This window comes from Daphnia pulicaria, chromosome 6 (assembly GCF_021234035.1).
Source record: "Daphnia pulicaria isolate SC F1-1A chromosome 6, SC_F0-13Bv2, whole genome shotgun sequence".
Lineage (NCBI taxonomy): Eukaryota > Metazoa > Arthropoda > Branchiopoda > Diplostraca > Daphniidae > Daphnia > Daphnia pulicaria.
In genome coordinates, this window is record NC_060918.1 from 4,197,974 (window position 1) to 4,214,997 (window position 17,024).

Genomic DNA, 17,024 nt, shown 5'->3' on the forward strand with positions numbered 1-17,024 from the left:
CCGCTAGGAAGTTATGAATGAGGCCCCATCGGTCCATGATTTTGAAAGAAAAATAAAGAGGCATTAAAGGACAGACAGAGACAGAGTTCCATTTCGGGTTGTATGAAGCTGACATTGAAGAGTCTCACGTAGTACATGGTTGAATCTAGGTTTTTTAATGCATTCAAGTCAAGCGTACAATCTGTGATCAACTCAACAAGTCAATTCTCAAGATCAAATCAAAAGTCGAATATGTCTCAACCTAAATGTTGGCTATGGCTGATGGTATAAAACCCAATTTATTCAGGACTTTTTGTTTCCCGTCGTGTCGAAACATCGGCAATAACATTGGCCATTTGTTTCCATGACCTGATTATTATGCTTAAGCTATCGCTTTTGCGGATGCAATAATTGGAAATATTTGGCGCAATCTATAGCAATAGCACATATTTACACATGCACTGTAAATCAAATAAATTGTACACGTTTTTTTGGGGTTTTACCAGACAACGGAATTTATGAATTTCATAATGGGTTTTGCGGTAGGATTACAACTAAAAACAAAACAAAACCCCCAGCAAAAATGTAACGAAAACGTTTTGTGTTTGTGTAAGTCTTAAAAAACGAAATGAAAAAATGAAATCGAGGGAACAAGGTTTTGAACGATGAAGAACTTCTCTGATTAAGAGATTATTAGTTCCCGCTATTTTATGTTACAAATTTTTAAAAAATAATAATTTTAGAAAATAATTTCGAAACCTCGTTACTTTTTCAATAAATTGTAACTGTTGACTATTTATAAACGAAACGCTGATCCAGATACAAGTCTAGTGTAGTACGCCTTAAGTTATGTGTTAGGTACCAAGTCTTGGAGTATATAATCCTTATGTAAACACGTAGCTATCTACCAATAAAGCCGAACTCATTATCGCCCAATACTCAATACACATGCCTGCAGGAACACGCGAATTGTTTCGTACTGGAAGATGTACTAGACCATCATGTAAGTATATCTGAACCAACATAAGAACTTATTACTTTCCCACGCTCTAACCACTTGGCTACGAGCGCGGTGTTAAACTGGTGCACTGGACATTTATATTTGAAGTAATTAGAGCCAATCCATACATCGACTCCAATTTAAGTGGCTTATAAATGATTTATAATGATGAATGATTGATAAATGATTTATGAATTATAATAAGATTATAAATTGCATTTTTTTTTAAATAAATGACAAGTAAAATTGTAAAAGTTTTTTTTCCCCCCATGATGGCAGCACTAACGTTTTGTTATGGTGAACAACAATTAACCATAGCAAATTTTTCCTTTCTACTAAAAAAGGTCCGCGTCCTTGTTTTGTTTTTTTATTTTGGCTTTATCCTTATAACTAACACTATAAATATCTACGTAATAATGCTTTTTCTTGTGTCTCTCTTGTTTGCGAAAGTTAAAGCAAGTCTCCGGTAGAAAAAGTCAAATATAAATGAACGTTCTCGTAGAACGATTCCTATCCCTGTATATGCCATCTGCGTTTGTGTGTGTGCACATTTCGAATCGACAATATTGCCAAAAAAATGAGAGTTCGTTTCACGGTCACTTATTTCCCTTTTCTCTTGCTCAACGCCGTTAAAGCGTGCCTATACGCCGTCTCACAGCGCAATAATACATCTTGACAGGTCGGTAAAGTCCATTAAAGTGAGCGGCCTCGTATAAGTCCGAAGCTTTCAGATGACACACGACTATATGCGCAGCGGGAGGGTGATAATCAGCAGCAGCAGCAGGCTCACAGCCCATTTCGGACGTCAAGAAAATGACACTCGTTGGGAATTTACACCTCGCCCCGTATAGTCCAGCACAGCAGCTAGCGCAGCCAGAAAATAATGCAGCGGCGGCGTAGGTGGGTCGAGGTCTTTCTTTACTTGAAGGACTCGCCTTTTGTCTCAAATACTCGGTTATTTATTAACCAGGAACATCGTCCATCATATGCATGCCTGTACATGTGGAACTAGTTCTTAAATCCTATCACGAACGAAAACTCGTTCAAACTATGCTGGCTGATCTTGGTTGAGGTCAATTGTAATACGGGTCTAATTCAGACCAACGGAATTTTGATAAAATAAAGTTCTCAGTCTCAGATTGTGAATGGCGTTTATTCTCATTTTAACAAATTCAAACTATTACCGCAGAGAAACAAATTAATTTAATTTAAATATATGAGAAATACAAATGGACCGGACATTTCAATGAATTTCACTGAATTATAAAAAATTAAACCCTTATTGTTATTAGAAATGGAACGACAAATATAAATATGGAAAGTTGGAGAGAGAGATGCATCTCGAATATAAATTTCCAGAAATGATTGTTCAATAAATACAAAGCCAAAGTCAAGGATTGCCGTCTTTAATGGCATCTTTCGATTCCTCGCCCGTCTGGTTTGCCTTTTGACGTTTCAATTCGGCCCGAATGGGCAGCGTCAGAGCGGCCCCCACCAACAAAGCGCCCAGCATTGTTCCATTACAAACCAGAGAGCCGTAATTTGCCAATAACCATCCGCCGAGAATAGTAAAAATGATGCCGAAGAACTGGGCCGAGGCATTCAGCAGTCCGGCTGACGTCACCTCGGGTTCCGGATAGGTCAATTCAGCTGCAAATTCAAATCCCACTGGCAAGTATCCCGTCATAAAAAACCTGAAACGAACAATACGTCAACAAAAATTGGCCAAACCCAATTTTTATGAAGCCCAAAAAGACATCAAACAAATGTGTAATATAATGCTAGATACCCCGTAACTCCGGCCGTGACGAAAGTTATGGCAATGTGATCCAACTTGAAGGTGAAAGTATAGGCGGCCATGCTGGCCAAAACGAAAATGTAGACAGCTAGAGTAGTTTCCCTAAATGGTGGCGAAGGATAAAAGTTGAAAAACAAACATTGGAATCTCACCGAGGTCAACCGGTCGTGAATTATAGCACAGATAACCAAACGCGAAGGGGGACGACACACGACAGCAACTTACTTAAATTTATGGGTCTTGTCGAGAATGAAGCCAAACAGGACCGAGCCAACCATACCGCACAAGACGATAGTCAATCCTATTCGGCCACAATTTTCCTCTTCGCCCTTGGAAAATCAAAACGGTTATACATTTTTGGTACCAATAATCACGATCAAGGGTGTTATTGTGCTGTTTCTTACCGGAAAGTGTTGGAGAACGACCTGATTCAACAAGGTCGACATGGCGTAAAACACTCCCACGTTGATGCCGTAAGTGAACAAGAGCAAAATGTAATTCCGATTGGTGACAATCCGTTTGACGGACTGGTAGTAGGTCAACGGGGTGGGCGAAGGCTGTTGGGCCGCCAGGTAGCGAGCCGTGCTCGGTGGCAAGCTTGGCTTGGCTTGGAAAACTAGTAACGTCGTAAATTTTTAGCGAGGTTAAAAATGGACTGACAAAAAAATAAAGAATTTTAAAATTACCGATAATAACGGTCAGCAGTAAGAGAGTGGAGACTCCGGCAACGATGTAAAACATGAAAAGCAAATCGTCGCCAATGGCTTCCTTAAGTTCATGATCCTTAACCAAAATGGGTGGGATGAGAAAACCCAGAGCGATACCGAACTAAAACATCCATATAATTTCAAAGTTTTAACTCATGTCTGCTGCTTTCAATGTCAGAGCTAAAAATATTTCAACGTGAATTCTGCCTCACCTGACTACCGAAGACGCCAATGGCACAAGCTGAAGAAACTTGTTCCGGGCCAAACCAGACTGCCGCTACGTTGGGAGAAACTCCTTTTTTTTTAAAAACAAACAATAAATTACAATTTTATTCATTCGTGAAATCCATAAACATTTTTAGAGCCGGACCTAAAAGGAAGACCTGGGCCGTTGCCGAAAGCGTTTGACCCATTAGGGCGACGTAAAATCTGAATTACGAAATTGATACCAAAAATAATGATGGTTAAATGTTGCATTGAATGACTTAATTATCAAACTAAAAAATTAAACCGATCGGGAGCGACGCTCATGACGTTTGTCCAGGCTCCGGCTGTCGTTCCGAAAGCACCGAGCAATAACGTCACTCTCAGACCCTGTGGAAAATGAAATGAATTCAATTTTTCTGCAATTAAAATGTTTCATTTGAATTTGAAGTTTTTAGTAGTACTTACCATCTTGTCCATGATCCAGGCCCCAGGGAAAATTAAGGGAATGTAGGCGACCATGAAAACCAAACTGGTCCAGTCAACAGTCGAGCTCTCGACGCCATAATACCTGCACATCACGCGATAGAACGAACAGATCATTCCGCAAAATGAAACCAAAATACATTAATTTGTTTAATTGTCACTCACTTTGTGATTAAATTGTTGATGATGGAGAACTGAATCCACTGGAAAGCGTTGGTCATAAAGACGAGAACGAAAATGATGAGCATGACCCATCGTCGGGCGTACAATTTGATTTCCATCGACGACGCCGTTGATGAATGATTCTTGACGGGCTGCAGCGATCCACTAATGGCACCGATGATGGGAGCGACACTTTTGACGTTGTCCAGCATGGCCTGGACTTCCTCTTCTGCTGCGCCAACAACTTCCTCCTCTTCTTGGCCAGCAACGATTTGTTCTTCTCTCCCGACTGCCGGACTTATGGGAGAATACTGATAACGCAATTGGTTTGTCTCCTGGTCTGACACCATCTCGCCGAAATGGGTTTTCCTCTTTTCTTTTCTTTTTTTGTGAGACTTGAAATGGCCGAAACAGCAGCTATAGGTGGGCAGAAGGCCAGAGGGTGGAGGCAATGGTCGGAATTGCGAGTTTAGTATACGTCGCTCGCGCGAATACAATACAAGAAAAAGTAAAACAACAGCACCAGCAGGAGACCGATGTGAAGTGTGTGTTTGCAAGTGAACGGGTACGATGCGAGAGAGTCGATTGGAAAGGTAAACAAGTTCCTACATGCCAAACGCGTGATTTTCGTCTAAGCGGAACGGTCAGCGACGCTACCTAGTCTTTTGTCAACGGGATGGCGAGGCTATAGGCGTGCCGTGCTCCGCCTCGAAATGGGGGAATGGGGGGGAAGAATCGAGACGAACGAGTCTGAGACCATCCCGCTCCGCTCTTTTCATTGGTCGAAAGCCAGCGGCCGAAATAGACGAAAAAGAGGAAAATAACACGACCGAAAAACTAGAAGAAGAAGAAGAAGAAAAAAATGTAAATCCATAAGTGTTTAGAGGTGCTGCGGCCTTGGCCCACAGAGAAGCCGATTTCAGCCTTGGCCTCAACTTGTCTAGATACTCTTCGTGAGTTAAGTTCCGCCGCGAGAAGAAAAAACCGAAAATTCACGCCGACAGAGAGAAACAAACAGCGACAATGCGACTGCTGCCGACGGCATACTTTTATACACGCACCGAGCTGTTAAAAATAAAGGAATTTATCTGCTATCTTTCGGGGGGATTATTCCGGCCTTTCACTGCTGCACTGCTTATTCAAGGCTGGTCTATAATATAAATGTTAAATTTTTTTATTAATTCAATCCATTTTTTTATCGATCGTGAAATAAACGAAAATGAGATCGTAAACCAATAGAGTAAACACACGTAACCGAATTTCGTCTTCTTCCTCTATTATACTTCCTTTAATATTAATTCAGATGTAATTAAAAACAAAATGAAACGAGAGCGCTGCTGTTATGTTGCGTTAGAGAATTGGTCGAGGCCCTGGCGGGAACGGGAGCGCGGAATGGTTTGTTGTGCTCGCATCCGGACAATGGAAGATTAACAAAGAAAATGAGCAACTAATTAAATTCTGTGTTTTAACAAAGCCTTGTGCCTTTTTTCTTCTTCTTGTTAAGGATTTTAACTCTTGACAGAGTTTTGGACGCAAACGATGCTAGAGTAGTAGAACCCGTTGGCCTTAAGCTGTACTATATAATTAGCTTGGACTAGAAAAAAAAAAGAGAACATCTCGTCGGAGTTCATGCCCATATTTGGATTTTGAACTAGCCGCTCATTTTGTCTCTTAGCAGACGTCGCATTCTCACCAATCGATTTTTCTTGTTTTTTGTTAATTTAACGAGAAATAACGGGATGTCGCTGTTGTTTGTGCATCTAATGAAAGGGAAACATTTCTAGATTAAATCCATGACAGAAATCTGAGCAATTCAAATTCTCTGCTACCTTACATGGTTGGCGCGCTGTTTGATTTTGTAAGCAAAAAAACCAGGAATAAATTAAGCATCACCGTATTCACATTTGTCCTTCGTTTTCCTTTTTTTGTGTCTGTTCTTGTACAATTTCGCCCGAAAACAAATAAAATTTTGTAACAAATGATTTACTAATCAGAGTTCAAAGCAATAATAATAACTTGGAAATAACAGAAAAATCCCCCACTGTAGCCTACATTTCAAATTTTTTTAAACAAATATGCAAATGATTTGAGCTCGCTTCTACTGTTTGCTGCACTGCTATATTATATACGCCCAAAAAATTCCCGTACGTTATGCAATGAAAAAGCAGCATAACTGGAAAGACCATAATCATTTTACAATTCGACTCCATCATTGAATAGTTGAGTAATCATTCCCGTTTTTATTTGGAATAAAAAAAAATGGTCCATGTACACATGCAACAATAAAACAGCGAAAGTCCCCGCAGTCGCAAACTGATGGCACAATCGTCCAACGAGCCAAAATGATGATGGTTCAACGGCTATTTGAAACCATTGACGGCCCTCTGACGTCTGAGTTCCGGACGGATGAACATTGTCACAATGGCTCCAATGAACAAAGCCAACGTTAACGTCCCGTTGCAGACGAGGTCACCGTAATCGTCCAGCAACCACCCACCTAAAAGAGTGAACACGATGCCGAAAATCTGAGCGGACGCATTGAGCAGCCCGGATGAGGTTCCTTCCGGTTCGGGGTAGGTGAGTTCGGCGGCAAATTCAAATCCCACCGGAAGGTATCCCGTCATGAAAAAGCTGACCAATTCAGACCGCACAAATATCGACAAATCAAAAGAAAACAGGTCACATCAATATATAATAAATCAAATCAAAAGATAAATACAAGTGTAATTCGATATAACATACCCTACGGCGCCGGCCGTGACGAACGTGACAGCGATGATCTCCACATTGAAAGTGAAAGTGTAGGCAACCATTCCCACGACGGCCATTCCGTAGACGGCTAGCGTCGTTTCTCTATAGACACGAAAACGAGAGTTGTTATAATTGGCGATCAATCGTCACGTCCATTATGGAAACGATTTCAAGTCTCACTTGAATTTATGAGTGCGGTCGAGAATAACTCCACCCAGGACGGAGCCGGCCATTCCGCAGACGACGATCGTCAAGCCAATCTGCCCGGCACTTTCTTCCTGCCCCTATATCACGTCCGGGAATAATTGGACGTCATTATGATTTGTTGGCTCGTTACGCTAATTGCAATTGCTCAAGTTGTCGACGCCTAATTACTGGGAAATGCTGGAGAATGGTTTGATTCAAGAGGGTCGACATGGCGTAAAAGACCCCTACGTTGATGCCGTAAGTGACCAAGAGAAGGACGTAGTCTCGGTTCCACATAATCCGTTTAATCGATTGCGAATAATTCAACGAGTCCGTCGACGAGTCGATAGAGCAACGGGCCAGGCTCGGAGGCAGCGGCGGTTTGGATTGGAAAACTGCAATTCAAATCAAATGGAAATTGACATTCATAATATGTAAATAGCAGCAGCTTTATAAAACTTTGTCAATTTGAATTTTTTCGAATTGATATACCTACGATGACGAGAATGGAAACAGCCGTACATAATCCGGCCACAATGTAGAACATGAGACTCAGTCCGCTGCCGATTTCTTCAATAGTTCCGTCCTTCACCAATACGGGCGGCAGGAGAAAACCCAGAGCCACACCTAACTGTATATTGATGGGCATACAGACAAAGTATCTAATAAATTTACGAGTCTTCCTTTTACGACCAGGATATGTTTCTTGCATATAGCTGTATCATAACTTCCATAAATATTCCGTTAGAGAGAGCCCATCAGCATACTGATGTGATCGTTCGAATCGGACCGGACTGAGTTGAACTCGATCCGATTATTCCAAATTTATTCTTCATCAGATTACTAGCTGAAATGTTTTTACCTGGTTGCCAAAGACTCCTATGGAGCAGGCCGATGAAACTTGATCGGGACCGAACCATGTCGCCGCTATGTTGGGCGGGACGCTCAAGACAAAGACCTGCGAAACGGCTGCGATCGTTTGACCGATGAGGGCGACGTAAAAGCGATCGGGAGCGACGGATAATACTTTAACCCACGCGCCAGCCGCCGTCCCCAAACTTCCAATCAACAGCGTCACTCGTAAACCCTATTGAGAGATAAATTTAGACCCGGGAGTTATTTATTTATTATTTTCAATGGCCTGCTGTTATCAGCATTTGCACTCTGAAATTCCTGTTTTCCCATGTCTAGACTGACCATTTTATCCATGACCCAGGCACCTGGAAATATCAATGGAACATAAACCACCATGTAAACCAATGACGTCCAGTTGACAGTTTGACTTTCGACGCCGTAATATCTAGATACATCAAACAAAAAAAGATATGAGCTCGGTACGTAGCTACTTTAATACGTATGATAATGATATAGGTTGTACTTGATCAGCAAGCTGGTTATGATAGAAAACTGGATCCATTGGAAGGCGTTGAGCATAGAGACTGTGACGAAAATAAAGAGCATCAGCCATCTCCGTGGGTACACTTTGGTGGACAGCATTTGCCGATGATCCTGCGATCCGGTGTTTTTCGACTCGGCTTCTTCCGGCACCGAGATGTGGAAAACGACTATCTCGTTCCCATTTTTCTGCGCATGCTTGTGATGCGTCAGTAGATCGTGATCGCTGACTGGGCTGGCCGGCTTCATTTTCGACTCCATGTGTCCGATGACAAAATGTCAATGTTCGCACTATCGTTTTCAGGGACTGGTGCACTTTGAATAGGAATGAGAACGGCGAATTTTATCGATCGTCTATAGCTTGGTTATAGGCCCGGTTCAAGTGACGGGTCAGGCGACAAATAAAGGCGCCATTCTGGTAATAAACTTAAAAAAGTAAAAACAAATAAAAATGTATGATCAAATGGTTGTTCTTCGTTATTTACACTTGCGGTCCACACTACAGACTTGACTATGTACGAGTGAGCTTAGACTTACAGTCGTACGCGATTATCCTGACGGATGATTGTTGATGTTGGGCTCTCGTGGGATGCCATAATATTGATATCCTATCACATTGGGAGCGTCAAGTCAACGAATGCCCTTCAAGGTTGAATTGCCAATCGATTTCGTCACAGCAAACATGGATTCTCATTACATTTTTATGGCCGAGTTCAATTGTGTTGGGTCTATTTGTATACTAGCCCACGAAAAGTTGTAAGGTTTCTTTGTTGGGAGAAAATTGCGGTTAAATGTTGAACTAAATTCTGGATAAAAAGAAAAGAAAATTGAAAATGATCGCTCGCCAACTTGATACGCCATCCGGGTCACATGGGGGCGATAACTTTTTATTTCGTGACCCGCGGAACAGGAAGAAGTGCTGCTCTAATCGATTAGAGTAGACAACAAGGAACGGCATTGCGTTTGGTTCAAGAGATGACCGTTCGCAACGATAGATGGCAGCTCTGGTGATGGAATAACGAATAATCGGAAGTTGGAATCAGACGATATCGACGTAAAATTGCTAAGTGTAAACATGGCTCTCCGTACTTTCATTAAACGGAATCTCATTCTCAACAATAAATGCCCGTTAAGAATATCTCAGCGGTTGTCTCATTTCACTTTCGTTCCAGATACTGTTTCTGCTTCCGAAGGTTCGCCAATCGATTAATTTTGATGTATATTGAATGCATGGCATCGTTAAAATGAATTTGATTTGCACGCAGGTGAAACTCAGCGGATGAATTTGTTTCAGGCCATCAATAATTCACTTGATATAGCTCTAACCCAAGATCCTACTGCTGGTAAGTAAACATGACAATTAATTCAAATGGTTTTGCACTTTTTAAGAATTTTGATTTGCTTGCAGTTATCTTTGGTGAGGATGTTGCATTTGGTGGTGTGTTTCGCTGCACAGTTGGCCTCCAGGAGAAGCACGGCAAGTCCAGAGTTTTCAACACCCCACTGTGTGAGCAAGGAATTGCTGGATTTGGTATTGGAGCTGCCACTGCTGGAGCCACTGCCATTGCAGAGATTCAGTTTGCAGATTACATCCTTCCAGCATTTGATCAGGTATCATTCAAGAGCCTGAAGCTATATTCATTATCTCAAAACATTAAACAGGTCTTGTTCGAAATCATTATTTTTGCCAGATATGCAATGAAGCTGCCAAATACCGGTACAGGAGTGGGGGCATTTATGATTGTGGATCTCTGACCATCCGTGCTCCTTGCTCTGCAGTAGGGCATGGAGCGGTGTACCACTCCCAAAGCCCTGAAGCTTTCTTTGCTCATTGCCCCGGACTCAAGGTGAAACCTGAATTTCTTGTCATGGATGATAGGTGACACTGTTTTTTTTTTGTTTTTAATGCGGTTCTGTACGTTGTCTTTAAAAGGTTGTGGTTCCCCGAGGGCCCATCAAGGCCAAGGGCTTGCTCCTGTCGTGCATTCGTGACAAAAACCCGTGCTTGTTCTTCGAACCCAAGATCCTGTACCGTAGCGCCGTCGAACAGGTTCCAGTCAAAGATTACACTATGCCGTTGTCGAAAGCCGACATCCTAGTCGAAGGTTTGTGTCCATAATCAAATCATCATGTGTTGGTCTTATCTTTTGAGACGTGTAAACATATTATTGATGTCGGGATTTTATTCGCCCGACGATAAAAAGAGAAACGTCGCCAACATATGGGTTTTATTAATCTGATTTCATTAGGAGATGACATCACGCTGGTTGGCTGGGGCACCCAGGTTCATGTTCTGCGCGAAGTCTGCCAACTAGCCAAGGATCAGCTCAACGTTTCGTGCGAACTGATCGATCTGGTTACCATTCTCCCGTGGGACAAGGAGACCATCGCCCAGGTTGGTAACATTATGCCCTTTCTCTCCGTTGCTGTGGGAAAAAATAAAAATTGTTTTAAAAAAAAAGGGAGATACCATTAAAAATGAGAAATTTTGAAGCAATCCGAAACGAGAGTCACATGGTTTAAGTGAAACTTCTCTCTTGACATTTGCGCTGAATGGCTGGAATTGTATTTCTGTTTTCGTTTATCACCCAGCCCTTTTGTTGTTGTTGTTGTTGTTGTTGCGGTGGTTGTAACAGTAGAGCTGCCGATTTCTAATTGTGGGCACAACGACCAGGTTTGGACAAAAATATTCGAATTGTGGGAGGGTCGGTGAGGCGAGACGCGGAAGTGAAACCTGTTGACTTATTATCCAATGTGATTGTCGTTTCTTTTTGCCTCTCTTTCGCCATTTTTTTTTTATATTGATCTTGGTTGTTTTGACTCTATTCGCCATTTTATTATGATTATTATTTTTCGTTAATCGCTTTCTAACTATGTTTCTCTAGTCGGTGAAGAAAACGGGGCGATTGTTGATAGCCCATGAAGCGCCATTGACGTCCGGATTTGGAGCTGAAATAGCGGCCAGCATTCAGGTAACTTTTAAAAAATAAAAAGGCTGTGATGATAAGGTGAACGATCTCAATCAATGCTTCTCTTTGAATTAATTCAACACTTTCTTTCTACCCCGAAAACAGCACGAGTGTTTCCTGAATTTAGAGGCGCCCATTGAGCGTGTCACGGGATTCGACACACCTTTCCCGCACATGTTTGAGCCGTTCTACATGCCCGACAAATGGCGTTGCTTCGAAGCTGTCAAGAAACTAGTAAACTATTAAGAGAGCAATTTAAAAAAAAGTCATGTTTAAAACGAAAAAAAAAAAATAAAGAATTAAAATTTAATTAAAATCGCTTTCGCCAGAGAGATGTGATTGTACATTACATAACTAATCTAAAAAAAAAAAAAAATGGAAATTTTGTTTATGCTCATTTGTTCCCTTCACTGAGGTCAAATGTGTATACGTGTCCGGGCGTGCATATGTATGTCTCAAGGGTGCGATTACCGTTGCACACTATTTACCAGCAGTCGGCCTTAGCGCAGCTCCTTATCTCGGTAGGCAACATGTATGTACCAGCAATGATATAGTATATATATAATATACAGTATACATACAAATATATTATATATGTCGACTACACAAAACGCTGATTAGGTTGTTTGGGGATCGATCTGGATTAGGGAGAGATCCGTGAGGCGTCCACTAAGCAAATTGACGCAAGAGATTCGGTGTACACGAGTTGACTGCAAACAATTCAAATTTTTTTTATCGGTTTTCTAGATGTTTCCAATGTTTGCGATCGGCTCGGTTGAGCCCCCATCCGAATGATTAGAAAACTCACGATCATTGCTGCTCACACACAATGAGCCACCATTGTTCTCTACTGTCCTTCCGTATAGAATTGGCGCAGAACAACAAATTCCCGAATCTTGTCCCGAATAAATAATTCGCTTTTTAGCAGATAAATTTAAGACAATAGGGGCAATTTTAACTGTTATTTTTTGGCTTTTTTTTTACAAGGAAGTCAACACAGTTTCCAAAGGATATTGTTATAGTACTATGACTATTTTGAAAGGGGGAAAAAATAGATCCGAGAAAGAGAGAGAGTCACTTTCGCTCTTTTCTCTATCGTGCAATCGCCGACTCGGTTTTTATATACACAACTGTCATCGTTCACTTCCCTCTTTGTTCGTGAAGGAAAATAAGGGGGGATAGATATATATTTCTCTTTTTTTTGGCTGAAAATCAAAGGCTTATTATTGTACAATAATATTCGAAATGCCGGAACTGTCGTCATTTCATTTTATTTTTTGACTCGGTTTCATTCATTTTCATATAATCTGTCAGAATAGTTCAACTCTCTCTCTTGTCCACACGCCATGGCGTATAGCACACAGAGCCGGCTAGAGCTGCTAGCTATTAGACTCCCACTATGTAACGTACACCCTGAATAATAATATCAGCAGCTTGAAGGAAAGAAAGAAAGACACAACTTTGCGTGCAGTCGACTTTGAAGGACGTTGGTTTTTTTTTTGCATATTATTACTTGTATAGAATGCGTACAAGTACCGAGATTGCTGCATTTCCACATTGGCGACCTTCAGTAGCTTTAGGGGGAATATATCTTATACAATCGCCGTCGACATATTTTCAGCTGGCAAAAATGTAGTAACGACTTTTCCAGATTGGCCGGAAATTCACATAATAATCGATTTTTCTTTTTTTCTATTCTGGTTGCAGGTTTATAGTATTCTTGACTGGAAAAAAATTCTGCGGTTTAATATTTTTCGATTGGAAAAAAAAATTCAGCCAGTTGCGTAATAATCAACTCGATGAATTGAATTGGACTGTGCATCGCGGAATCAAATAATTTGTTATCACTTCGGTTGACGAAACAGGTTCTAGAGCGCGTGACGTGTCTCGCCGTTTATATCTGCTCTCTTAACAATGGATGTAAAAATTCAACGGGTTCTACATGCATACATTGCGAATGTTTTTATTTATTCCCAAGAAATGTGTTTTCTTTTAAACATCAAATAAGATTTCAAATTTCCCGCCGTCTGTTTTATATAGATCACTCGAGACCCGTTCTGCACGTGTGAATACGTCAATGCGGGCATATTATTCCAAGAACATTTAACTCAAACGTTCAAGACGCCCATCAGTTTAACCGTGTAGCTACGCACAGTGTTCCCTCTCTGGTTTGCATTAAATCTAAAGCGCATCCGATTAAATAGCTTTGAATAAAAGAGCTAAAACGTTTTCATCCCCCGTCGACAAGTGTTTAGTCGTTTGGAAAGACGTCACAGCGCACACAGCAGCAGCAGAGACTCTAAAGGGCCGTGCATATGTTGTTGGGCTCTCGGTATTGATTCGCCGGCCAGCCGCTGCCACACTCGGTACGTGCAACGTGACGTCAAATAACTGCGTCGCAGAAAATAATACATCTCAAACGTGCACAGCACACACTTACTCTGCATATACAGTAGGATTACATGCATATTATTATCACCCAGTTGGTGAGTGCGATTGCCATTTAAGGCTATCAGCAAATAGCTCGCGCAAACGAGTTCTATTGTCAATTAATTCAAAGACAAATAAAATAACGACCGAAAATGTAATTGTGAACTTGAATTGTTTTTTTTTTTACAAAGTCCTGGAGCACACAGAATAGAACCCACATATCTACTACATGTTTTTCAATTGCATATATACTAATAGCCAGGGTGAATGCCCTGTGTAATAGAGATATTATCAGAGAGTTGGCTGCCATTTCCTCTCTCTCTTTCTCTTTGAAATATTGAAATAAAACCAAATTTTTATATGGTAACCAGCAAGTCTATATGTATCCTATTGCGAGCGGGATATTCTCGGTTGTTTTGTACACATGTACACCGCAGCGGGGAGCAATGCACACATCCGTGAAATACACACGGGCGATGGGGTCCTAGATCTGTTTCGTCGTCTGTTTATCTTATTTTCCGCGTTTGAACAAGTGGATGATGAGCATTATTATTATTATTGACATCGTTTCAATGCCTAGTGCACCAGTGCCAGTGCTGCACATAGCTAGGTGTTGGTGGTGCACTTCATCACGCACCTGCAACACCCGCTCCTTTGCCTTGGTTTTTCTCTCTCATCGTTTACACGCGCTGACGTCCGCACTGCTGTTATTGGATGAATCTAAACACCTGTGAGCATTACGTGATAGGCCAGACTTAGATATATTTATAGGCCACTAATAAACAACATTAAATAGACTAGATGAAAACAAATTGACATCCGAATTGTAATAATCATTCAAAAAAAAAGGCCGTGAAATCGCGTTAGATTCGCGTGAGCCAATCCGCTCATATCCTGTCGTCCGGGATGGAAATGAATGGATTCGATTCATCATCATTTCGTGTACAGTTTTTTTTTTATTTGCGAACCTGTGTGCGAGTATATGGTATAGTAAATTCACATAATATCCTTTATGAATGAGAAATTCAGGACGTAATGCGAAGGGAATATTTAAAAAAAGATATCCTATAAATGTAGAACAGAAAAAAATTGTTATTTTGATGTAACATCAATGGGAAAAAATCATCTCGGTGCGTGTGTACAGGTGACACATATATTTCTGAGAAAAAAGGTAAACTCACGTTAGGTATTCCCGCCGGTATATGTATAATAGAGAAACGATGTATATCGTTGCTGGAAAACTACTCTATTCACCGTGAAGAGCGTTGTTGCCTTGTTGGGTATGTTATATCATCCATCCTATTCTTGTACCTTTTGCAAACCTGTCAGGTGACACTATTTAATACAACAAATAATAAATAAAAGAAAAAAAAAATCTACGGATGTCGTGACGTAACCGGTGGCATTTTCAATCGATTACCAACTTTTTTTATTTTTTCTTTCCGGAATAATAAAAATGTTGTCGACGTCAGCTGTTGAAAACCCCCAAATATTTTATTTTTTTGCCATTCAATCAATGGATAGAGAGGGAAAAATAAAATAAAAATAAAATGATTTCCCATTAAAATGAGGTTTCGATATCCGGACTCAATTCCGTGTTTGTGCTGAGCGCACACAGTCAGTCAGTCAGCCGGGGCGATTGTTGATTATCGGTTGCAGTGCCAGCGTCTGCTAGCTGCTCTCTGTATCCTCTGTGCAGCAGCAGCTAATACTATTACACACGTATATAGTATATATCACGAGAATATTTAACGAGGTAGACAATGGGATGCACTAAACAAAAAATAAGTTGGCCAGTTCGTCAAATTGCACAGGACATCTAGCAGTATCTACGAGAGCCATTCACCATGCGACGCTATGACGTCAATCGGATGCAACTGCGTAGGAAGACGACCAAGTACATCAGCCCCAGCAGCCCAAAAAATAAAACGGGAAAACGGGAAAAAAAAACAAAATAAAAAGTGGGGCGTGAGTCGATCGATTCTCTCTCACTCCGTCGTCGTCGTCGTCTCTATGGCACATAGTGATTTTCTCACCCAACAGGCGAAAATCAATAGGAAACTGGCCAACCAGCTTCATCTCTATTTTGTCTATCGAGATCAAATTCATTTAATATTAACTGCTCACGGCCAATTTGTGTGTGGTGAGAACGACCTTCTACGTAATAGTTATTAATAATCGTGTGGCACACTTTCACTATAAACATACGTCATCTTCCTGATGAGATGGCTGTTATTCAATTAATCATTCAAGTCGAAATAATCGAGTTCATTTGATAATCTAGGGGGAGTTTTAATTCTAAAGAGATCGACCAGGAAGAAGGATAGGAGCTGCACGTTTATCATGGCGGCGTGCAGCTTTCTCGTGTAATTTATTGATGTATAGTTTGTGTGTGTAATATAACGGTGAGTCGAGAGCACGCCTCATCCAAGTTTAAGCGTCCGTGTGTGTTAGCTCTGAATACCTTCATCCATAAATCATGTGGCCAGGACCTAGTCGCATTTATTTTTATTTTACTGATACTAGTCCAACGTTAAGTTGGTGAATATTCGGTTGGCACGAAAAAATAAAAAAGGCGAATCTTTTTTATCGGCTGCACTTGCCATAAACATTGGCTGGTTGCAATATCGTCGATGGTTGACCTTTGTTTTCTTCTCTGTCCCGGCAGCTGATCGAGCCGCCATTTATCTTATCATTTGTCTTTTTATTTTTCTGTTACGAAAACCTCTTTTGTGTCACCGTCTACGGCAGATAAATTGGCGAGTGATTGTAATATTTAATGTGATAACAATTTTTTCGGCCTTGACAATCGAAAGATTTTCGGCAAATGTTTGGGGCCTAGCAGACGAATGTCGAGAGAGGCGTAGCTACTTGAATGCCCAGAGGGGGGAAATTGCCAAAAATGATTCGAAAATACAAAATAAAGGGCCAGACGGTTTTTGGGCGGTTTGGCAGCG

The 17,024-nt window shown here is 41.0% G+C and overlaps 3 protein-coding genes across 3 annotated transcripts; 1 reads left to right on the forward strand and 2 right to left on the reverse strand.

Moving 5' to 3' along the window:
• Positions 1 to 2,113: 2,113 nt before the first annotated feature.
• On the reverse strand, positions 2,114 to 4,991 carry LOC124342409 (feline leukemia virus subgroup C receptor-related protein 2-like). The gene is made up of 10 exons (XM_046795398.1): positions 4,340 to 4,991; positions 4,157 to 4,259; positions 3,996 to 4,078; positions 3,855 to 3,913; positions 3,697 to 3,779; positions 3,464 to 3,605; positions 3,182 to 3,393; positions 3,003 to 3,106; positions 2,769 to 2,879; positions 2,114 to 2,673 (listed from the first exon to the last, which is right to left on the reverse strand). Exons 1-10 carry the CDS (start codon positions 4,684 to 4,686, stop codon positions 2,370 to 2,372), a joined length of 1,548 nt encoding a protein of 515 aa, XP_046651354.1. The 5' UTR covers positions 4,687 to 4,991; the 3' UTR covers positions 2,114 to 2,369.
• Positions 4,992 to 6,556: 1,565 nt separating this feature from the next.
• Positions 6,557 to 9,194, reverse strand: LOC124342416 (feline leukemia virus subgroup C receptor-related protein 2-like). The gene is made up of 8 exons (XM_046795405.1): positions 8,652 to 9,194; positions 8,471 to 8,573; positions 8,136 to 8,360; positions 7,766 to 7,904; positions 7,463 to 7,668; positions 7,268 to 7,371; positions 7,079 to 7,189; positions 6,557 to 6,967 (listed from the first exon to the last, which is right to left on the reverse strand). Exons 1-8 carry the CDS (start codon positions 8,927 to 8,929, stop codon positions 6,697 to 6,699), a joined length of 1,437 nt encoding a protein of 478 aa, XP_046651361.1. The 5' UTR covers positions 8,930 to 9,194; the 3' UTR covers positions 6,557 to 6,696.
• A 497-nt stretch (positions 9,195 to 9,691) lies between these two features.
• Positions 9,692 to 11,947, forward strand: LOC124342428 (2-oxoisovalerate dehydrogenase subunit beta, mitochondrial-like). Its single transcript, XM_046795419.1, has 8 exons — positions 9,692 to 9,861; positions 9,934 to 10,011; positions 10,077 to 10,279; positions 10,360 to 10,515; positions 10,602 to 10,773; positions 10,918 to 11,063; positions 11,554 to 11,640; positions 11,743 to 11,947. The coding sequence occupies exons 1-8, from the start codon at positions 9,744 to 9,746 to the stop codon at positions 11,881 to 11,883; spliced, it is 1,101 nt and encodes a 366-aa protein (XP_046651375.1). The 5' UTR covers positions 9,692 to 9,743; the 3' UTR covers positions 11,884 to 11,947.
• Positions 11,948 to 17,024: the final 5,077 nt, after the last annotated feature.